The 25,113-nt window shown below is 44.0% G+C and overlaps 1 protein-coding gene across 3 annotated transcripts in view; it reads right to left on the bottom strand.

The window, feature by feature from the left end:
- The window catches only part of nr3c2 (nuclear receptor subfamily 3, group C, member 2), a 536,228-nt gene extending 526,884 nt beyond the window's left edge, over positions 1-9,344 (bottom strand). The window contains exons 1-2 of one of the 3 annotated variants that reach the window (XM_038791961.1): positions 8,853-9,344; positions 4,852-6,649 (exon numbers count right to left, since the gene is read on the bottom strand). In XM_038791961.1, the coding sequence (XP_038647889.1) occupies positions 4,852-6,629 (1,778 nt within the window). In that variant the 5' untranslated portion in view covers positions 6,630-6,649; positions 8,853-9,344. Of the gene's footprint in view, positions 1-4,851; positions 6,650-7,437; positions 7,459-7,691; positions 7,843-8,852 lie in introns of those variants that run through there. The other 2 variants (XM_038791962.1, XM_038791963.1) reach the window with 2 other exon arrangements.
- Positions 9,345-25,113: the final 15,769 nt, after the last annotated feature.

Genomic DNA, 25,113 nt, shown 5'->3' on the forward strand with positions numbered 1-25,113 from the left:
GTTAGCAACTGAATGATTAACACAATTCTTTGACATTCTTTTGATTTTCAATAAGTTAACAACTCTCTTAAAATAGGAAGGAATGCATTAAGTAATTGTATAATAATAGCATAAACTGTAATTTTCAGGATACAGATCATAAATTACATTCTTTTGCCTTTTCACGCACTGAAAAAGCCTGTGAAGAGAAAACCAGGGAGCAGATCGACCATTATATCCCACCCCTTTCACTCATTCTGCGTGAAAATATCAAAGTCAATAACTAGTTGCCTCAATTGTAGACTTTTTAAAAAACATTTTCACCAGGGTATAATTTCTACAAATCTCTTTCATAATCTCTCTAGGACAAATTTTCACGTGAGAGTACCTTTAAGAAATGAATGTTTATAAATGGATGTGTCTATAAATATCTGTAGTGAGAGTACCGTTAAGAAATGGCTGTTTACTACTGCAGTGATGTCAGAGTGTGGGTGGGGCTGGGCTGTCTGTCAGCTTTTGATTTGAGTTTTTGAGCAGGCTGCAGGGTATGTTTTAGTTTTGTTTCCAGTGTGGGAGCTGAAGCCAGACAGAGCAGCTGCACTGTTGATCTCTCTGCCATGGAAATACTATCTCTTGATCATTTGGTGAATTCAGAATTATAAATGTTCTCAGTAGTGAATGTAAACCTAATGTGCTTCTGTTAAAAGGTGTTTTTAAGTTGTATGGATGTGAAAAGGAAAGCTTAAAGGATTACTTAGTGTTGTATTCTTTGGGGGTTGTATTTGAATTAATGGTTGCTAAGATGTTTACTGTATGTTTTAAAAAGGTTAACTTGAGTTCATAGAATAAACATTGTTTTTCTTTAAAAAATACCTTTCTATTTCTGCTCTACCACACCTGTAGAGTGGGCCTTGTGCTCCCCATACCACAATCTATTAAACGTTGTGGGTCAGGTGAACTCCATGCTACACTTTGGGGTTCTCTAAACCCTGGTCCATCACAATGCCAATAAATAATTGAGGGAAATTATCTGCCCTTTGCTGTGAATATGATCAAGCTGTGAAGTAACATTCAACTGTATCAGCTCACTTCCTATAAATATGAGCCAATACAGTAGTACAAAACTACAAGTAGATTATTGCAAATCAGCTTACAAAGACCTCAGGACATCTGGTTTAGAAAATGGCAAAATGTATCCTAATTAATGCCTTTCTGAAAATAAGGGGTGGGATTCTCTGGGAATTGGCGGAGCGGGCAGAAATGCTGCAGTGGAGTGGCGGGAACCACTCCTGCGTCGGGCCTCCCCCAAAAGTGTGGAATCCACTGCACCTTCAGGGGCTAGGATGGCGCCGAGTGGTTTGCTCCCCACCGGCCGGCGTGGAAGGCCTTTGGCACCGCTCCAGCCGGGGCCAAAGGGACGTCTCCGGCCGGCGCGGGTCCGCGCATGCGCGGGAGCATCACCATCTGCTGACGTCATCCCCACGACTGCGCAGGGGGGTTCAACTTCGCACTGGCCATTGCGGAGGCTTACATGGCCAGCACGTAGGAATAGAGTGCTGCCACGGCACAGGCCCGCCTGCGGATCGGTGGGCCTCGACCGCGGGCCAGGCCACTGTGGGGGCACCTCCTGGGGCCTGATCATCCCGAGCCCGCCCGAACCGCCAGGTCCCGCCGGTAAGGGACCAACTCCAATTTACGCTGGTGGGACCGGCATTGAATGGGCGGGACTTCAGCCCATTGCGGGCTGGAGAATCGCCAGGGGGAGCCCGCCAACCGGCGCGGCGCGATTCCCGCCCCCGCCAAATCTCCGGCGCCGGAGAATTCGGCAGCCGGCGGGGGCAGGTTTCAGCCCCCCCCGGCGATTCTCCGACCCGGCGGGGGGGGTTGGAGAACACCGCCCAAGACAAGTTGAAGTACAGTAAACCGTAATCTGCATTTACCCACTTTACACATGATTTTTGATTGACACTGGCATTGGAGAATCAAAGTGGCACTCATATCCATCCCTTACCTTAGTTTTTTAAAATTAATTTATGGGATTGGGGTGTCACTGGCAAGGCCAGTGGGAGTGGAAGTCCAGAAAACAATTGAAGGTGAGACTTGGCTGCCATTTTTCATGATGTGCTATAGAGCTGTATACAGAAATGTATTCTGTTTGGCATTATGATCCACTTTTGCTGCCAGATATCTATGTAAATGATCATTTACATGTTGCTCGAACAGGTTTCTGTCCCATTGGTGTCATTTAATTTATTCAACCGAAGACAATTAAAGGAAACTGTGATCAAGACAAATTGCAAACAAATTTGCACTGCCAATACGAATGTTGAACAAACGCGTGATGAACCAAAATGATTAGGTCCATCAAGAACACTGCTAAAATCTCAAGTTCAGTTTCCATTGTAATGTTTCCTCCATAGCTTCTAGCTGTGAAATATGTGCCTGAACTTCAAAATAGGTATAGCAAATGAAACTCCAGCATGGCAACCTGGACTATTTTGGATGCTTTCCCAGTTTTTTTATCTCTTGCAAAAAATTGTGCATTGCTGTGTGGGTGGCAAATAAAACGTCTTACTTTCTGTGGTGCTGCCAAAAATAATAATTTCACCATACTTCACTGTTCTGCACACTAATTAGCATTAAACATGACATTCTTCACTGAATTCTAATACTAAAATATAGTGAATCACTATTCACAAGTTTGATGACGATACATATAAACCACTTAAAACACCAAGCCCTGCTCAATTAACTAATATCGCTTTGAATTTCAGAAGCAGAATATGCGATTTATAAAATGTTGTGTTTCCAACATTCCAATATTGAGCATTTACAAACTACCCGAATAATGATTCTGTGATGTTAATTCCAGTCAATCAGAAAGCCAGGCACCTCCGAATACCACTGTTCACAGTAGCAGTTCTCTATCAGTGAAATAATTAAATATATATAACAAAAATATGTTCATATGAATCAATTGCATTTTAAACGTAGCTCTGAACTGTAAACAAGACAGTAATTTACAAAGTATTACGATGTTGAAAGAATAGCGCTCTGCAGCAAGGATCCTAGACTCCCAGCAAAGAGTTGTGGCCAAAATATTCGGAAACCAGTCAAAGTGTTTAATGGTCGGCAATATTGCCAATGCGAATATAAATTTTTAAGAAGTAAAATTGCAAATTGTGTATCAAAAGATTCAATTCTTTGACAGTGATATTGGTTGGTTATCAAAAGTCATGGAACCTGAACTTAGCAGAATCCCTGAATCCTCTGCAGTCTTCTTCTGTTGTAATTCAGAACTAGAGACATGTAAATGTACATTAAATAATACATGAATAATTATTGATCTTATAGTCACCAACAAGACTAAAAGCTATCATCAAATGCAGACATTTTTTAAAACTGCCTTATGTAGAACTGAATACTTAGAGCTTTGGCCAATAGTTTCATCCTATTAACTGAATAAAATACTGGATCTAAATGTAACAACAAAACTATGAAGATTATAATTTGAAATTCAATTTTGCTCCAAATAACTATTACCAACATGCATGCCAACTTTCAATCTCAAACAAATCAGCACATAAAATGGTATCAAATAATATTCAGAATATGTGCAGCAGATCAACTCAATGTACTACTCGACTGTGGATGACTTGGCAGAAAGGTAAATACACAAAGTTGTCAATTCCATAATATCTGTAATGGATTCATATGTTCACCGGTATTGATCATGAACTGCTAGCACAATGAATCAGTCTCATGCTAAATCATCATCATCATGAGTTACCAGAATTTATTTTAACACAGTAAATTAAATACTCATGTTGCCACTCCAAATATACAAAGAAGCAATGTTACAGGAATAACTGTCTTTACTTCCTTAATACTATCTTTTTATACAACAAAATGGAAATTAATTTGAAATACCTTTTATTACTTATTTGGTTTAAATCTATGTGAATACCTCAAATATGTTCCTGCCATGTAAAGAGACAAATAGCAGCTGGAAATGATAAGGAAATAGTTAACCAGCAGGAAACTATATGATTGTAGTTCAATCAGAGGCTCTTCTGACACCATAAACCAAGTATTTATGGGAATCAGAAGCCTCAGATTGATTTACAGACTTAAGTGCTATTTACTACTGCATACAATAGAACCTGAATAGTTTTCTTTATTTAGTTGTTTTAGTTTTTTTCCATTGATCTATTGCGACCATCCCAAAAGCATTTAATAGTTCAAGCATTTTGAAACAAACAAAACGGATATACTACAATGTCTAACTGAATTTATATGACAATGTTTAACCTGAAGATATATAAATTCACATGCAAGGACCACAGAACCTCCAGTTTTTATCACTGTATTATGGTTAAATATTCAGTATCTGTATATCATTTCACACTCCTTCGCATAGCCATTCAAAATTACCCCAACACCATAGAAATCACCAAAGGAGCTTTGTTCAGCATGGGTCAAAATACCTACTTGACCAGAACCCTTCATCACTACCAAAGCAAAATGTTGAGCTGCAGAAGTCTCAAGTTTCCACAAAAGGAATGCCAGGGATCTCAAAATGTTCAAACCAACTAATGGTACAATAGTTTAAACATAAGTTACTGCAGTAATTTTCCAGTATTGGCAATCATCCTCTAGTATTTACAGAGGATAATCAAAAATACAAAGGTATGGACTAAATAATAAGATAAAATATCTGGAATTTTCTGCATTATACTTAGTATCTCATTTTTTAGCTGGCTATCTCAATAATAATCAATATGACGTCTCTATTTCCAAGGTATAGCTTAACAAAAGTTTGAATTAATTCAGCATAATAATTTAAGATGCAAGGACTGTTATAGAACTCACCGTGTCATTTTCTCAGGAATGTATCCTTGTAATGGGTAGCCATCACTTCTCCCAGGAGATATGGAGCTCTGTGGCGTGATGGGGTGTGATTTCCAAGATCCAAGCACAGTGCACACAGGAGTAATTAAATTTAAAAGCTGATTTCTCTGATCTCTCATAAAAGGGTAAGGCACAGAAATTGTGCCACTGGCTCCAATTCTGTAGTGAAAGGATTGTCCAGTTGAGTTAACACCTACAATAGTGGATGGAGGTGAACAGGTGGCTTGGCAGTAACCTTCGTCATTTGGCTCCTGTTTGATCACTGTTGTTGGGTTGGGTTGCAAATAAGCATCTTGTTCATAACTAGAATTAGAGGAGGATGTAGGTATCCCCAGAATACCATAAAGGTCAAATGTGTCTCCGTAACTTGTCTTCGCCTCAAACAACTGATGTGCAATTTCTGAAAAGGGATTTTCTGAAACTTGAGTAGTATACATCGCGTTCAGACAAGCAGTTTCATTCATCTCACATTTTAGAGGTGTTGAGAACATTGCATTAGATGGGTCTGAGCTACCCCTACTTTGGAAACAGGGTCCACCAAAATCACTGTCTACTTCAGTTTTCATAAACTGAACAGGATTGACATTATTAATTGACCCTGTCTCTAGGCATTCACTTTTTATTTTCTCATCCTTAAATACTTTAATTTCCACCTGCTTTTGAATTCTTGCTCTTGGGTTCTGGTGGGGATTGATGATCATTCTTGTCTCAGCAGCTGGGCTAGAGTTGGAAAAGTGCAGGTTATTTACAGCAGGGCTGGAGACAGAAGAGGCCATGCCATTATTGTTGGGGCTAGACAAAATGTTATTATTAGCAGATACAGAAAGAGGAGAAGCAAGATTACTAGGAGTAGAAAGAGGAGAGCTCATGTTATTCGGACTGGAGACTGAAGAGTGCAGGTTACTGATATTGGCAGGACTAGAGATGGAAGAGCCCAAACTGTTCAGATTATTAGGACTAGACATACCGAGGCTATTTATCTTAGTAGGACTGGAGATAGCACAATGAATATCACTTGGGCTAGTGGCAGAAGTACTCAAATTATTATCAGGACTAGAGATGGAAGATCTCATATTGCTAACAGTGTCAGGACTAGATAGAGCTAAGTAATTTATTTTAGCAGGACTAGGGACACACGAGTTAATGTTATTAGGACTTGACACTGAACAGCCTAAATTATTGAAATTTACAGGACTGGAGATGCATGAACCATGACTATTTCTTCCAGGGCTGGAGGACGAAGAACATCGTCTCATCCCTCGATGTGATATGATAGCATTAACCTTCTCCTCCTGAAGGTTTACTTCTTGTCCACCAATTTCTGTAATATTGCTAGACCTTCCCTCCATTTGTTCTGGTTGCATACTGTAGTTAAACTCGCTCCCCATTTCTTTTGCCGAATTCATATACAAACCCATAGACTCAGCAACAGTCTTTGACAGTTCTAAAGCAGCTCCTAGGTTGCACTTTGGATCCGAAGCAAGAAACCCAAGGTGCTGATCTTGGTGTTGCACCTGATAAGGAGGCTGATGCTGAAGGATGGGAGAGAACTCCTGACTCCTCTCTCCATCTCCATTCTTCGCAACTGGAGGTATGCAACTAACGTTGAGAATAGCCATTGCATTGCTGTCACAGCCACCAATCTCATCTCTCACAACACTCGATGTAGTTTTGTTTAGACTCCACTGTCTTCCAATATTCATTACTTCAGGGTAGTCAATATATCCTTTGGTTTCCATTGCTGTTTATTTTAATACACCTAAAAGAAAATTAAATTTGTTTTAAAAATAATATTCTCTTCTATTTCAAACAGATACAATATTATGTCAGTGCAAGAATAATAAATAGTTCAGAAAATAAACTTTCAATTTGCATTACCTGCAAACACACTAAGATATTCCAAATTAAATATATGCTTATGTCCCTACCGATTTCAGAGAACTTAGATCATCGACACTACACAGTAGACTCTCTGTGCAATGATACCTTTCAGATGCATACAAGGGTGCGTTATTAACAAGGGTTATATGGAAAGGTGCTGTGCATGTATTCTCTATTAACAAACAAGTTGTGAGCAATTGGTTGTGATTATATCAGTGCAACCAGTAAAGGCAAAAGCTGTTTTGCAAAAGAGGTTACTGAGAGAAAAAAGATTCTATGTTGTGTGTGAACGTTTAAACTCGCATCGTACAATACACTTCGATTGCAAACAAAATTGTAGGATCAATGGCAAAAGATCATTAAACATCAGGACAGATTTATCAAAACCAATAACTTGCTAAATCCTATATTCCGAATTATGCAACTTTCTCCTATTCTCGCTCAAAGTTTATGAATAACTCGACAATAAGGAGTGCGTCAGGTGCATACAACATAAACATTTGTGCCGAACGGACGACCCCCCCCCCCCCCCCCCCCCCCCCCCCCCTCCTCTTGTTCCCAGCGGATTTTAGACCGGATCCCCGAGTATTCCTCTCGCTCTCCTTCCTCGCGATCCCCTTGGGTTTACAATCAGCGGAGCCGCAACACCAGATCACCCCCACATACCCGCAGCACGCCCGCCGCTAAATCCGCCGCCTGACTGACTGCCCCATTCTTGACCAGTTGGTGCTGAATTTGTCTCCTGGACACTGTCACCCCACTTTCCAGCATCCCGGCTGCTCGGGTTTTACTGCTCACCCTTCCCACTGACGACGCGTGCAGCTTCAATTACTAGTTCAGTCTTCTTGTCAATAATAATGCAAAACATTAATTAAACTGCCAACGGTGCCTTTTTTTCAGCCGTGTTTTCTGCGACTTACCCCCTTCCCCGCTGGCGACTATGTTTGAAAGCTTTTTAGTTGCCGAGAGTGAAAACATTGAGATCAAAGATGAAATATGTACACATGGTGTGGCTCTTTAATATATACATTACATATATATATGTGTGTGTGTGCGTTATTTTCCACCAGAAAGGGGAGGGGTGAGAACGGAATGATTGGAAGGTGCGCTCCCCCCTGTCTCCTCGCTGAGTGGAGAGACTGGGCATAACTCCCGCCCACTGCCAGCGTTGACTGGCCCCAGGCTTGACAGGCCTGTCCCTTTAATGTATGCGCGCGAGGGGGCGTCGCCAGCCCTGCAGTTGGCCGGCCGAGCTGTCACTCCAGCTGCCAGCTGCAGCGAGTTGCAGACGGAGCTCGGCAGCGGGAGAGCGGCTGGGGAGGGCGCGCGCGGAGCCCCGAGCTCCAGGCAACTTCCCCCCCCCCCCCCCCCGGGCGCTGCCCGCTCGCCCCCAACTGCCACCCGGCGCAGCTGCAAACCCCCCCCCCCCCCCCGGGTCACCTCACCACCGCAGCCACCTGCAGCCCACTTCAATAAATAACATTGCTGCAACTGGAATAAAAAATGGGGGTGGGGGAAACAAGCTTGCAAGACTCCACCCGGGTGACGCAATGTTGAAATACGCGTACGATTTATCCTCCGGTCGGTGGAAGGTTTTAGTTGTCTTTTTTTTTAAAACACGCTTGCTTTAAATGAAGACCACCATTTTCGTGCAAACCCTTTCGAAAATCGACGTGAAATGTCTGGGAAACTGCGCCTTTTTTTTTGTTTGTGTGAAGGAAGCTGTCTCTTTAACCTCTTCCCCCGCCACCCGCCACTTTTCCCCCTAAATCATTCCTGGAGAAAAGTTGAACTTGGCGTTTGGAGGTTTTAATGGAAGGAAACCCGAGCTAATGGTGTCGGAGAGGGGCGGCGATCCTCTTCAGCCTACATTTAAATCTATTTCTAGAGGGAAAGGTCAATCTGCGCAACGCCTCAGTGACAGGCTGACTTTTCAAAGGTTTTGTAATGGTTGCAGACAGATCATCAGGGTTTGTCAGTCGCACACAAGTTAATGAACCGCGAAACCACGGCTATTCTGGCCTAATGCCCATTTCAAACTTAAATGTATGCACATATATATATATAAATATTGCACGAACCTTCACATCCAACTCATTGCGATATGAGGTCGGAGGTCAGTATAGCAAGAAAAAAAAGATTAAACTCTCCAAGATCCTCAAGGCGCAACGCTGTTTTATTTTTTTCTCTCTTTTATGACGATAGTACAAGATCAAATCACTTCAATGCACGCAGTTGACGGTTCGGTTCCCGGACGAACTGGTTTTACGTGTCCTCTGAATTTATTCCCGCTCGCCAGTCAAACGTCCAGGTTCGCGCGAAACAAAATATAAACCGAGTCGTCAGACAGGGGAAACTTTCTGTCCATTGCCAATTTGCCCGGCTCCCCTTCCTTTCCTGCTCTATTGCAATGTTGCTGAGACGCTCAGACGTTGGCACTCACTCACTCACTCACATGCAGGCTTCACTGCTGCTGTTTCTGCTGCCGTCCTGACGTCAGGTTGTTTGTATTTACACTGCACTGGACTGAGCTGAAGGGGTAACCACCACATATAACCAATGGAAATATCATTGCAAACCCTCAGTGATCCACTCCCTCCTCTTTTTTAGCTGCATAACGCAATATGCCATTACATAAATTAAGTGCATTTTAAAGCACCGCGATCTTAGACCAGCAATAAAGTCCAATACAGTCAATCTCCCATGGCGTTGCGCGTAGCGCTTATTGTGATTGCTTTCTCTCATGTATTTTATATTGCTGTTGCTCTGGATCGCTTCACTTTCATTTCTGCTTCTCTATTTCTTATCCCTTAATTTGGTGTTTCTCTATTTATGCTCATTTTTTTTGGGTGGGAAGTGGAGAGTGATATTGACAGGAAAAGGTGCTGCCAAGTCTAACCCTAATGCATCCGTTGTCCCAACCACCTCTTCTTTCAATTTAACCTTGGCAGAATCTTTCCATAAGACCATAAGGCATAGAAGCAGAATTAGGCCACTTGGCCCATCGAGTCTGCTCCGCCATTCAATCATGGTTGATTTTTTTCTCATCCCCATTCTCCTGCCTTTTCCCCATAACCCTGATCCCCTTTCCGTTTGGTAAAGACAGGTGCAAAGTACCCATTTAGCACCTTTGCTTCCATACTTTAATTCACCTTTTTATCATAGATTATCATAGAATTTACAGTGCGGAAGGAGGCCATTCGGCCCATCGAGTCTGCACCAGCTCTTGGAAAGAGCACCCTACCCAAGGTCAACACCTCCACCCTATCCCCATAACCCAGTAACCCCACCCAACACTAAGGGCAATTTTGGACACTAAGGGCAATTTATCATGTCCAATCCACCTAACCTGCACATCTTTGGACTGTGGGAGGAAACCGGAGCACCCGGAGGAAACCCACGCACACACGGGGAGGATGTGCAGACTCCGCACAGACAGTAACCCAAGCCGGAATCGAACCTGGGACCCTGGAGCTGTGAAGCAATTGTGCTATCCACAATGCTACATACACATGCCACAATGGTATATAATTGGTCACCATAAGCAGTCGGAGCAGAAGTAAGCCACTCCGCCTATCGACGCTGCTCCGCCATTCAATGAGATCATGGCTGACCTGATATAATCCTCAACTCAACGTTCTTATCCTGCTTATCCCCACAACCCTTGATTTTCTGACTGATTGAAATCTGTCTACCACAGCATCGAACATACTTAACAACCCAGCCTCAACAGCCCTCTGCAGTAACAAATTCCACAGATTCACTACCCTCTGAAAGAAGAAATTCCTCCTCATCTTTGTCTTAAAAGGCGATGCCTTACTCTTTGATTACACCCTCTGGTCCTAGAATCTCCCACAAGAGGAAACATCCTCTCAGCATCTACCCTGTCAAGCCCCTGAGAATCATAGATGTCTCAATAAGGTCACCGCTCATTCTCATTCTTCTAAGTTTCATTGAGAAGAGGCCCAATCTACTCAACAGTTCCTCATAAGAAAATCCCTCCATAACCGGGATCAACCTAACAAACCTTCTCTGGACTGCCTCCAATGTTAGTATATTTTTTCTTCAATAAGGGTACCAAAACTGTTCACAGTACACCGGGTGTGATCTAACTAGTGTCTTGTACAGTTTTAGCAGGACTTCCCTATTTTTATACTCTATTCTCTTTGAAATAAAGGCCAACATTCCATTCGCCTCCCCAAATACCTGCTGAACTTGCATGCTAGCTTTTTGTGATTTATGCACGAGGACCCCCAAATTCCTCTGTGCTGCAGTTTTCTGCAGTCTTTCTCCATTTAAATAATATTCAGCTTTCTTAGTCTCCCTACCATAGTTCATAACTTCACATTTTCCTACATATTTTGTCATCCAGGGAGTTCTGATTTTGATTGTTCTACCTTTCTCCCTCATGGGAGTGTACGTCACCTCTATCTGAATCATCTCCTCTTTAAAGACATTAAAGTTTCATTACAGTTTTGCCTGTCAATCTTTGATTCCAGTTTAACTGGGCTAGATTTGTCCTCACCCAATTAAAATTGGCCACACCCCAGATAATTATTTTTATTTTGGATTGCTCCATGTCCTTTTCGTTGGTAACTTAAACCTTATGATACTATGATCACTGCCTGCTAATTCTACCCGATGTCCATCTGACCCATTTCATTCTGCAGAACAATATCCAGCAATGCCCCTTTCCGGATCGGGCAAGAACATACTGATCAAGTAAATTATCCTGAACACATTCCAGAAACTCTTCCTGCTCTTTGTCACTTAGACTATTGCTATCCCAATTTATATTAAGATAATTAAAGTCCCCCCAAACAATTATTCCGTAGCTTTTGCACACTTCTGTAATTTACTTGCAGATTTGTCTCTACATGTTTCCCACTAGACGGTGGCCTATAGAATGCTCCCAGTAATGTAATGCTACCTCTGTTTCTTATCTCTAAGCAAATAGATTCTGTGCTTCACCTCTCTAGGACATCCTGGGCTGGATTCTCCGGTCGTCGACGCCAAAATCGCGTTCGGCAATCGGTCAGAGAATCACAGTTCCCAACAAAATCGGGGGTTGTGCTGCTTTCATGTTGTTCCGCCCCCTCTAGGGGGCATTCTCTAGGAGTACACCGCGCAACGTATTGACAGCTTCAGGGCATTGCCTGAGGCCTGCTCCCCGATGCTCCGCCCCTGATCGGCCTGGTTCCCAATGGCGCAGGTCTCTCATGGTCTCATCCGTCGTGAACTCGGCGTGGCAGCTGCGGACTCAGTCCTGCGCTGCCACAGTTGGAGGGGGACTTTATCAGGGCCGGGGGCACTGTGGGGAGGTGGTCAGGGGCGTGCGAGCCGGCCAAAGGGCGGCACTATTTCGCGGACCTGGTCCGTGAGCAGCCGGCGCCATATAGCACAGTGCGACTGCTGCAGGCCGCCACCATGCGCATGCATGGCCATGGACCCGGAAATTCTCTGGGCTATATTGGTAGCTGGAGCTGGGTGCTGTACACTGCTCAGCTGCTAGCACCCAGCCAAATGGAGGATCGGTTTGCTCCATTTTGTTGTTCCCACTCTGGCGTGGGGACATAGCCTCAAAATCAGACAATCCAGCCCCCTCTCTTACAGCATTGCAATATTATGCTTAAACTAGACTGCCACCCCTCCTCCTTTCTTACCTGCCTTCCCTATCTTTCCTGAATACCCTGTGTCCAGGGATCGTTAGGACCTAGTCTTACCCTCTTTGAGCCATTCTTTGTTATCACCACATCATAATCCCTAGTGTCTATCTGTAGTTAGCAATCTTATTTAAACACACTCTGCATTCACATACACGCACTGTATACCTAATTTATTGCATTCTCACTAAATGCCTGACTGTTTCTCACTCTAGTGCTATCTGTTTCTTCCGGTCCTTTATGCACCTTGTTTTCCTTTCTTTTTTTACATCCTGGTTCTTGTCCCCTTGTCAAGTTGGTTTAAAATATCCCTGGGGGCAAGAGGTGGTGGTATCATGGTAATGTCACCGAATGAATAATCCAGAGGTCAGGCTATTGCTCTGGGGACATGGGTTCAAATCCCACCATGGCAGCTGGTGGAATTTAAATTCAATTAATAAATAGGTCTCAATAATGGTGAGCATTCAACTATCATGGATTGTTCTGAAGACCCATTTGGTTCCCCAATGTCCTTGGGGAAGGAAATCTGCTGTTTCAGCCTGGCCTTCATGTGATTCTTAACAGTCCTCTGAAATGTTCAGTTCAAAGACAATGGGTAACAAATGCTGGCTTTGCCAGTGACACCCACATAACATGAAATAATAAAGAAAACAAAAACTAGCAAACCACCATGGAAGGAGGCACAGCCTCCTATGGAGGTGTAACATGTCTGGCCTGTGCAGATCCCACCTCCACCAGAACTGGTCCCAATATCCCACTAATCTATTGTCCTCCTTCCTGCACCATCTCTCCAGCCACACAATCATCTGTTCTATACTCCTATTTCTATTCTCTCTGGCACGTGGCATCCAGATATTACTACCTTTGAGGCCCTGCTTGCTAGCCAGTTTCCCAGCTCCGTATGGCTGCCTGCAGGACCTTATCCTTCTTTCTACCTATGTTGTTAGTACCGACCACTAACACTAGAAAATTGTACAGATTACACTTGAACCAGCAACATGAAGCATCTCTCTCTTTTTCTCAAGCCTAAGGCACATTTTGAAGTTTATCGAACACAAACACGATAAAAGCTACATAAAGAAGACACCCATTTTTTTTTCTCATTGCATCTTGTTCAGTTACTGTTTCGAAAATAAAACACTCAGTATAACTTTTATCTTAAGTAAGATTTTAAACTGCATCATGTTGTGTTTTCAAAATGATTTGAAGAAAAGCTACTGAGTGGTAGAAGTTAAGGACCTGGATTCATACTCTTTCTGAAAGCTGACTGAACAGTATTGATGCATCATTGAAAATTAGTCACATTTCAACTTCACCTCACAGAATCACAGCTCCGAGCAATTCATGTTTTAGAGAAGGCTTTGAGAAATTTTCAGGCCTACGACTGTATCATCAATGAAAACACCAAAAGTCAAAGAAAAAACTCAGTGAGAAAATTTAATGCCAAAGTGAAATGAGTAATTTAAATTTTGAATCCTTATTTTGAATTTTTGAGAAAAAGGTGAAGGATAACAAATAATTATTTTGAGAAATTGATGACAAGTCATTGGCCAGATTGTGAATTCAAAGCATAATATGTTATCAGTATAAAGTATTAGCTATTTTGTCTCGTACAGCCTGACATATTTAAAATTCAAAAGACTTAACACAGCATCACCTACAGGACTAACAGATACTGCAGGTTCTTGTATTGAGGTTTTAATTAACCATGTGCCAAAATTTAGTCTATTAGGTAGAAATATGAAAAGTCCCACAACTTATTGTGATTTGAGTTTAGGCCAAATGCTGAGTTTTATGAAGGTAATCTTTTTGACGTTTGAAAAGGAATTCATTTGATTAAATCAGACAATGCCACAATACATTGGACTGTTGTTTTCTGACATATTTTGATGAGGCCCAGTGACCAAAATGGTTCAGGAGTGTCACTGCTGTCATTAAGCATGCAACTGGATGCCTATCACCTGCCCAATTACTGCAAACTTGGGTGCCCAGTGCTGGTGCCAATTAAGTACAACCATGCCAGGTAGAGCATGATTCTGTGTAGAGTGAAGTTCTCTTTCTTTTGCTGCTACCAGGATGGGCAATAAACATTGGCCTAGACATCAATGCCCACACCCTGTGAAAAAGTTTTAAAAATAGGAGCTTCAGCCTGAACTTTAGATGAGCAACTCCAACTGCACCAGCTTTCAATCATTTTCACTTTATGTTCAGTTATCTTTAGGACATTAATTTGAATGGAAGAAAAATCCAGCCTCTTAAAAAAATAGTTGAGTTCACTCAATTTTCCAATGTTCCTCGGCCCAATATTCATTTCTCCCAGGAGATCCAATGCACCTTAATGGAGAGCCCGGAATCATTCCCCTATTGAATTTTACTTTCTGTGAGCATTCGGGGCTATCAAGATAAATAGTAACAGGTAGCTGAAACCTGCAACTGACATACTTTGACAAGTGGTGACATTACACATTATTCCACTGTCATACATGGAATAATGGCTGAGATCTTCCGGGCAAAATCGATGATAGTCAGATTGCCACTGCGCTCTGAAATTCACCGACTTGAGACTGCTATGCATTTCTTCTGGGAACTTACGATCCCTGCTTTCACGGAAGTGTGCAGCGCAACATCCCTCGAAGGACTCTGTCGGAGTGGAGTGGAGTCAGCGGAAGTCAGGACACGTCCCTTTTTACAGCACTAGCTGCCGTATAGTAAGTTTAAAGGTCCAGTCTTTCAGCGTGAATGAATAGATAAGTGAATTTGTGAATGGATGAGGGAGTAGGTGGGTAAGTGCGTTGGAGGGTAAGTGGGGTAGGAGGTTACGTTGGTACGTGGTGAGTTGGTGGAGTGAGTAGGAGATGACTTGGTAGATGGTTCAGGGAGTAGTCACTTCGGGGGGGGGGGGGGGGTGGGAGTAGTCGTTTGGTTGGGAAGGATGGTCAAGTCAGAGGGGTAATCGGATCGGAGTTTAATTGAGGTCAGATGGATTTGTTGGGGGTTCGGGGGTAACGGGGTCACGGGGCAATGGAGAGGTGAGTTTTTCTGTTTATCATTTGCTAGGTCAGGTAAGGACCATGGAACTATCCAAAGTCCCCAACTCTAACACAGAGTGTCCCTGGGAGCAGAGGGATTGCCCATCGGAAGTTGAAACTTCCTGAGCATTTCCTGCTTAGGTCAGTGTGGACGGACTTCCACAGGGTCCTGACCCTATCTTCCATTGGATGTCTGGTCTCCAATGATCGGGAGGCTGGAAGATTTGACCAGTTATATGGTGCCTCCTTATCACATTGATTCAACAGTTGATAGTGTTTCTGAGGGAAAATAACAATCTCAGATGCTAATGTAGTGAGACACAATAGAATGGCAATCAAATTTTCTCCAGTGCTCCTTTTAAAATGTCTTCCTGTGGAGGCTTTGACATTTGTCCATATTGTTCCTGTAAGCTTGTTAATATTTCCCTGCAATTTCCATGTGGCAAACAATCAGACGCTTTAACTTTTAAAAGGGAATTTGCACAAGGATGTGTAAAACAGCAAAAATATTGAAATTGAGTAATATTTATGGAAACATGTCTGGCATTCGATTTTAAATTTTAAGCGTTGTTGTTGCATTATGTACGATCATGGCTATCTATCTTCAATTTGACGATTAGGCGGAGAAGTATAACGTCATTAACATTGCAATTTTATAACAGAACAAGGAATCATAGTTAAAAAACAGAATATTATACAAATGACTTTTCTATCAGAAGATAGTTCTATACACTTGTAACACTTTAGTTCTTGTCATAGTTTGACATAGTTTGTTGATGTCCTTGGACAATGTGAAGTTATGAACTCCCTTCAATGATAGTGAATGCCTCAGGCAGTAAAATGTTCCGATATTTGCTTTTAAATAACCACTGCCTTTTATTTATGTTTTATTCACTTATCTGGAGAGGTGTTCCACATCAATAATCTCTACAAGGTGCAAATGAAGTTAACTTTTGTTTCAGAAGCTTTTAATTTCCTTAATGCAATATTTATAGGCAATTAAGTACATTTTTCTTGTAACTACCATCAAAAACCTAGTGCCTCAGCTTTCATCTGCTCCCGGATTGTGTTCCACAGTATCAGAACCCTGTCAGCCAAGAACCTGTGGAAACCAGCTTCTGGGCTGTATAGAGGCTTCTCTTGTGTATTTCATCACCAAAGTCTATGAGGAGTTCATTCTGGAAATTGTTGATAAGTTGCAACATAGAGGCCATGAAATTCGATAGGCCTGAAAACAGGCAGGGGAACGAACCACAATGCACAGCTAACCCATGCCTGTTCCTTCCAGTGCAGGGCAGCGAGCAAATTTTCTGCTGTCTGCTCATTTATGTTAGTGCGGCGTGCAGCCAGCACTAATATCCTGTTGAGTGGCAGCATGCCTGAGCACAACATCATGAGAAGGTAGCACGAGTTCAAGCTAGCCTGCCCTACTTAAAGTTAGCTTGCACCTTTGATAACAGTTCATAACTTGAAATGCTAACTCCATTTCTCTCGCCAGAAATGTTGCTTAGCTGCAGAGTATTTCCAGGCTTTTCTGATTATAATCTCTCAGAGCTAGAGCTCTAATGGCTGTGAAAGAGTTTCAAATCCACAAGGAAAGTGACTATGGCACAACAGGGTGGGCTCCAAGCTTCTCCTACACCGTACTTGTGGCATTGTGATGGAGGTGGGAAGGAGAAGGCTCCTCTATCCACACCGGATCATTGGCCTTCCAGGCAGACAGTGTGAAGGGAACGGGGGCAGTTGTCATTATGGCCAATGTCAACAGTTTAGGGCCTGGATGCAGTGCCGGAAGAACGTCAGTGACCTCATATGAATGTTCAAAGTCACTGAATATATCTTCAAATGCCATCAACTGCGACATAAGCCTCACACGCTGCTCAAGATTACACCAACTTTACTCATCTACCAATAATTGCTGTCAATCATGAGACACAGCACACAAACATAGTTTGGATGGGGCAGCACACAGAAAAGACTGATGAAACAATGAAATGTTTGGTGCATTGGTGTGTCTATAGAAACGTAGAAGATAGGAGCAGGAGGAGGCCATTCGGCCCTTCAAACCTGCTCTGCCATTCGTCTCGATCATGGCTGATCGTCCAACTCAATAGCCTGTCTTTAGTCACTGTCTAAGAGACCGGCATCAACCAACACACAGCTTAACACAGAGCTTGGAGACCGTTGCTTCCAGTGTGGAAGTGGTGACCAATTCTATTAGCACATTTTGTTCCCCGAAATTTAGAGTACCCAATTCATTTGTTTCAATTAAGGGGCAATTTTAGCGTGGCCAATTCACTTAACCTGCACATCTTTGGGTTGTGGTGGTGAAACCCACACAAACACGGGGAGAATGTGCAAACTCCACACGGACAGTGATCCAGAGCCGGGATCGAACCTGGGACTTCGGCGCCGTGATCTATTGGCACATTTGTGGACCCAACCATGATACAGAATCTGATGGCTGATTTCTCAGTTTCCATTTCGGTACAGACAGAAGCTATCCAATATTTGAGGGCCACATACTGAGGACATGCAAGTTCACACTGCTGCCGTGATGGGAGCTTGCAGGATCTCATTGCTGTCCAGAAATAGATTACTGGGATTGGTGGGGGCCGGTTTAGCTCACTTGGCTAGACTGCTGGTTTGTGATGCAGAACAAGGTCAGCAACATGGGTTTAATTCCCATACTGACTGAGGTTATTCATGAAGGCCTGCCTTCTCAATCATGCCTGTCGCCTGAGGTGCGGTGATCTGCATGTTAAACTGCCACAAGTTAGCTCTCCCCTTTGAAGCCTATGGTCATCTGGGACTATGGCAGCTTTACCTTTTACTAGGATTGCTGAGGTGCTTCCCTATGGGCATGTCAGTGACTCCATGGGGCAAGATCCTGCTGCCCTGTTTCATCATGACTGCTTTCATGTTCCCACTACTGGCACCAGCCAGTGACCCCTGGCTGGTTCCACCCGTACAGAGGTCGTGCAGACCTTCTCGCCTGGGAGTTTCTCAAGGTCATCCTGCAAGGCCATCTGCAGTCTCCTCCGTTGAGAGTCAGCAGCTTTCCACTCGCCATGTCGCAGACACTGGGATAGCAGTGTGTAGGAGCACTCAGGCAGGCAAAAGCTGCCACAAGACAAGCACTAATGGAGTGAACAAGGGTGATTAGTTGACTTTTCTAGAGAAGGTGGACTGGCTTGATTGTAAAGTTGGATTTAAATGTTTTTTCTCTGGTGAATTTTACATCAGCGTTGTGATCAGGAGGATGTGATCAATCAGCAATGGTGGGAAGGAAAGTGTGGCTGTTGGTGAATGGTGAGTTGCGATTATATTCATTGGTACTAACGTCAGAGGGCGGCATGTGGCACAATGGTTAGCACTGGGACTGCGGTGCTGAGGACTCAGGATCGACTCCCGGCCCTGGGTCACTGTCTGTGTGGAGTTTGCACATTCTCCCCGTGTCTGCGTGGGTTTCACCCCCACAACCCAAAGGTGTGCAGGTTAGGTGGATTGGCCACGCTAACTTGCCCCTTAATTGGAAAAAAAATTAACTGGGTATTTTAAATTGATTAAAAACAAGAAATGCTGCCCTTTATTCTGCTATTAACACATACTCTGATCGGAGTGTTTTACTCCGGCATTGGCACCCGTTCCCAGACCCCTATTCTCCCCCCTCAGTGGGGCTAGCAGGGGCGTCGCGCAATATACTGGGGTGGGGCCTTGGCATGGCGTCAGAGACCCGGCGCAGTTGGGGATTATCCACCCCATCCATTGTGGAGGTGAGGCTCACACAGACACCGGGAGAATGTGCAAAGTCCACATGGACAGTTATCTGGGGCCAGGATCGAACCTGGGTCCTCGGCGCCATGATGCATCAGTGCTCACCACTGCGTCACCGTGCCGCCCCAAGGACAGCATTCTGAAAGCAAAAAATCATGGAAACTAAATACAGACTAGCACTAGGGGAAAAAATGGAGGACAGTGTCTGAAGTTGTTGAACTGAAATGTTGAATCCAGAAGTCTGTAAAGTGTCTAATTAGAAGATGAGGTGTTGTTCCTCCAGCTTTCAGTGGGCTTCACTGGAACACTGTGGCAGGCCAAGGACAGAAATGTGAGCATGGGAGCAGAATGATGAATTGACTGGAAGATTGAGGTTATGCTTGCAGAATACATGGAAGCATTTGCAAAGCATTCACCAAGTCTGCGTTTAATTTCCCGTCGTTGTGGCAGTATTGTGAGCAGTGTATATGGTAGACTAAGTTGAAAGAAGTACAATTAAATCACTGCTTCACCTGGAAGGAACGTTTGGGTCTTGGAAGTGAAAAGGGAGGAGACAAAGGGACAGGTATTATTGCAATTGCATGGGAAGATGCTATGAGAATGGTATGAGCTGTTGGGGTGATGGAGGAGTGGACCAGGGTGTCGCAGAGGGCATGGTCCTTTCAGAATGTAGACAGGGGAGGTGTGTCCGGTGGTGGCATCATGCTGGAATTGGAGGAAATTATGGAAGATAATCGTTTGAAGTGGAGACTGCAAAGTAAGGATGAGGGGAACTCTATCATTGTTCTGGGAAGAAGAGGGAGGGGTGAGGGCAGAAGTGTGCATTATTAGGTGGACACGATTGAGGGCCTCGTCAACCATGGCGGGGGGTGGGGGTAATCCTCAACTGAGGAAAAAGGAAAACATATCAGAAGTGCTTTTTTAAAAAGAATTTAGAATATCCAATTCTATTTTTTCAGTAAGTGGCAATTTAGCATGGCCAATCCACTTACCCTGCACATCTTTGGGTTGTGGGGGTGAGACCCACGCAGACATGGGGAGAATGTGCAAACTCCACATGCGCAGTGACCCGGAGCCGGGATCGAACACAAGTCCTAAGCGTTGTGAGGAACAGTGCTAACCACTGTGCCACCATGCTAACCCTGTCAGAAGTGCTGATGGTATGTAAAGCCTGGCTGGAAAGGTGCTGCATTGACTGTCTCCTCCCTCATGTTACTCCTGTTCCTGATCCTCCTCTTCTTCATTAGCTACTCACCACATACCTGGTGGCAAGGCTTTGCCCTGACAGAGTTGCACAGAATACAGAAGATCACAAGAAATCAATCAAACTCACACTCTGGGGACTAATGCAGATACTTCATCCAGAGAGTTCCAGGAAACATAAGCATTGCTGTCTCACCCCATTGGTCTGCTCGATGACATTTCATGTGGTAACATGGCTGCACACTATGTGTGGATCGCCTGCCGGAGTCATGAGCCAGGAGGTGAGTGGATAGCCTTTGATGCTCAGTAGTCAGCCTCTGGTTTGTCATGGTGGCTCATGTGCTGATGACATAGTGTGGGCTGCTGCAGAATGAAGGCCCCATGACTGCTGCCAGGATATCGGGCATTGACCTGAATAATGCATTGAGAAGGCGGAATACTTGGCAGTTGAATTTACATGTGCTGCCTGTAAGGCAACATTTGTGCAGTTACTGTCACCCTCCATTTTAGGGAAGCCTCCTATTCTGCCAAATTGTCGCCTGCTTCAGCCTGGAATGAACTGGATAGGATGAAATTCAAGGTCAAAGTCACCCTTTTAACCACTGGAAATGCCGTCCTCACCCTGCTCTGAAGCTGCAGGTCTGCCTGCTGTGGGTGGCAAATGTCTGAGCATCTCCTGAGTGATGATGTGGAGATTCACCTGAGGAAGGAGCAGTGCTCCGAAAGCTCGTGTTTGAAACAAACCTGTTGGACTTTAACCTGGTGTTGTAAGACTTCTTACTGTGCTCTCCTGAGTGAAACAACAACGTCTATCACATGATTCTTAGCTAATGTTGAGACATCAATCACTACTAGGAACTACTGGTGTGAGTAAAACCTTTAAACTCAGAACCAGGCCTTCACCACATATTACACTACTTCCTGTCGGCATCACTGTTATATTACGATATTGTAACATATATATTACTTTTTTTGTCTAGCCGAGTTGTTGAAATATAGACGTAGTCTTCCAGTGGTGATAAAGTAATTTAATGAGTAATGTAAAATAACCTCGTGAGTTCTTCTTAATTAATATGAAACTAGTAAACAAATAACTGTAGATTAAACTATTAAATAAGATAATGCTAAAAACTGAAATATATTAACTTCTCTCTCTAACTATCTCTCTTCTGTACTTTGCACTCTGTCACACTCTCCTCTAGGAAAGAGCGGGAAAACCTTTTTATAGGTCCTGATAGTGTGGCCATCTAGTGTTCAGTTGCTTGTACTATCCCAACATAGTCTGATCATGGATTACTACAAACAGAGATCACTACAATCACCAACTTTATACTGGAGTATAAATTCAGCAACTCTATTTAGAAACCAATCAGCAGCTAACGTAATGGTTGATCATCCTTTTAAATAGCACTGATGGGGGGGCCCTTCCTGTTGCTGAGTTCATGTTGTGTGAGGTTAAGAAGTGAGTTAGCTGGAGTATTAAGTTGGAAATGGCATTGCTCATGTCAAATCAATATAGTCGTGAACCTCTCTTCTCTTCATACTTCTGCCACGTGCTCTCAGCATCAATGTCAATGACCTTCCCAAAATGAATAGCAGAACTGTGCAAAAATAAGGTGGATTCCATTTTCACAACTGAATTTTGAGGCTTGAATCTTCCACATGGCCAAAAGAAATTTGAACTTTCTACTCTTCTTCAAATTCTTTCAGTTAATAAATGAATGCTATATAATCTGCTGTGTCACATGCCGCATCATGAGACAGATGTTGGCTTTCACCAAATATACTCAGATAATGAAGCAGTCCATGTCCAAATGCAGCAAGAGCTGGACAATATCCAGGCTTGGGCTGACTAGTGGCAATTTACATTCGTGCCGCACAAGTGCCAGGCAATGACCATCTTCTAAAAGAGTGCATCTAACCATCGCCCCTTGACATTCAACGGCATTACCATCGCTGAATCCCCCACAATCCTGGGGATTACCATTGATCAGAAACTGAACTGGACTAGCTATATTAATACTGTGGCTACCTGGGCAGGTCAAAGGCTAGGAATCCTATGGCGAGTAATTCACCTCCTGGCCCCCCAAAGCCTGTCCACCATCTACAAGGCACAAGTCAGGAGTGTAATGGAATACGCTCCACTTGCCTGGATGAGTGCAGCTCCAACAACACTCAAGAAGCTCAACACCATCCAGGACAAAACAGCCCACTTGATTGCTCCCCCTTTCACAAATATTCACTCCCTCCACCACCGGTGAACAGTGGCACCATGTGTACCATTTACAAAATGCACTGCAGTAACTCACCAAGTATCCTCAGCACCTTACAAACCCATGACCAATAACATTTAGAAGGACAAGAGCAGCAGATACCTGGGAACCTCACTTGGAGGTTCCCCTCCAAGTCAGTCCCACCCTGACTTGGAAATATATCGCCGTTCCTTCACTGGGGCAAAATCCTGGAACTCCCTCCCTCACAGCACAGTGTGTGTACCTACACCTCAAGGACTGCGGTTCAAGAAGGCAACTCACCACCACCTTCTGAAGGGGAACGAGGGATGGGCCACAAATGTTGGCCTAACCAGCGACGCCCACATCCCGTAAATGAAAAAAAAAATCCATGTCATCTATAGATATGCTTTTCAATTAGATTGAGGCAAGATAAACTTGGGCAATAATTTTGTACAAGGAGTCAAACTTCTAAAATATAAGGAGCGCTAACCACTCAATCAGTAAATGGCCACATACATTCATGTTAAATGTCAGGACATAATTGAAGGTCATACAATGCTGAAAAATCTCCAAGTTGGAAGCAGATTGAACATTCCTGGTTGCTGAATTTTGATCATTTATAGATTCACAGGTAGACTTTACAACATTAGTGGCCAGTCTCCCAGAAACTGAGTTAAATCTAGCTTTGATTCGGACTGATTAGAAGCTCATGTGGCTCACTAAATTCTCAAAAGTGAGTCCAACAAAGAAAGAAACAGAAAAATCGCTTATTGTCACAAGTCGGCTTCAAATGAAGTTACTGTGAAAAGCCCCTAGTCGCCACATTCCGGCGCCTGTTCGGGGAGGCTGGTACGGGAATAGATATGCATATCAAGACAAGTCAGCCTTCCGGCGGGACCAGAAGATCCCGCCTGCAGCCAATAGTGAGCCACTTCCATTGTGGGAAATCCCAGCTGTGGGATGCTTGAAAATTCTGGACTCAGGCCAAATGAGCAGAAGTAGGGGCAGGAGTACTTCTGCCCCGACTTCTGCTCTTGACCTGGATTCTCCATCGCCCCACCGCTGTCAATGGTATTTCCCATTGAAGCCACCACATACCACTGGGAAACCCGAGGGCGGGGTGTGCTGCAGGTGGGAATAGAGAATCCCAATGGCCGGAGAATTCCAGCCCTTCTGTTATGATTGCTCATTCCCATTCCAAACAAACACTCTCCTATTCCTTGCTCTCTTGACAGTTGCCAATTGCCTCATTTTTACAAGATAGTTAGCCTTTGCACAACTATGGACCAGCTGCTGGAAAGTGGCATTAAAATGGTGACTAGTTTCTTTTTTGCCCGGCGAAGGCGTGATGGACTGAATGGCCTCTTTCTGCACCGTAACCTTTCTATGGTTCTATGGTTTTAGTTCTCTCATGGTCCCTTCCTCACTGTACACTCCACGTGCTCCACACACCCTCCCATCCTAATCTCCGCTTGCTTCTTCTTTCTCTCAATATGTGGACAACAAGCAGAAGGCCACACTTGCACTCTTCTTTTGAAGAGACAACTCATTAACTCATCTCTCTCTCTGCAAAGGGACAAGATTGCGAATCAATACCAAATATTGTTGCTCTATTGAAGCTATAGTAGCATGTGCGAAAAGTCAATGGCCCTTCCAGAACTGTCGAGGCACCAGAGCATGGCATTCCATCGGGCACCTGGCGCTGTCCACAACTTTTGGCGCACGCGTGATTCTCCGCACAATCGTGTTTCAAGATTCTGGGTCACTGGACGGAGAATACCACCCAAGGACTTTAGAAACTCAGGAGCAATGAAAGACAACTGCTTACTGACACAAGCAGTGAAGTCAGGTATTGGAAAACCTGTCAAGGGTTTTCACCACAATGGTTGAAATCATTGAGGAATCCACCTCAACTTGTTTGTCTGACAATTTGCCCTCTGGAGTCCATCTTGGAGAGTGTGACCACTTTCACAGACACCTACAGCTGAGCTCTCAAAACAGGAGTCCATTTGACAGTCTTTTCTAGCTTTAATGAAAGCTATTGGGGCTGGATTCTCCGATTTTCAGGCTATGTCCTGACGCCGGCGTGGGAATTGTGGCGTTTTAAAACCGAAACATTGGCACAAAACGGCCACTGATCCTCCGATTGGCTGGGGGCTGGCATGCTGGCAGCGTAGAGCACCCAGCTCTAGCCACTGATACGGCCGGCGAATTGCCGGGTCCGTGGGCACGCATGCACACAGCGGCGGCCTGCATCGGCCGCGCCGTGCAACATGGGGCTGTCCGCGCCGGACCCGGCCTGCCAAATAGTGCCTCCCCTTTGACCAGGCTCACCACCCCCCACCAGAGCCCCCAGACACTTCCAAAGGCGTCTCTGCCCACAGATCAGCTCTCCCCCGACTGTGATGGCGCTGGACTGAGTCCGCACCCGCTTCG

The sequence above is a fragment of the Scyliorhinus canicula genome, chromosome 3, assembly GCF_902713615.1.
Source record: "Scyliorhinus canicula chromosome 3, sScyCan1.1, whole genome shotgun sequence".
Classification (NCBI taxonomy): Eukaryota; Metazoa; Chordata; class Chondrichthyes; order Carcharhiniformes; family Scyliorhinidae; genus Scyliorhinus; species Scyliorhinus canicula.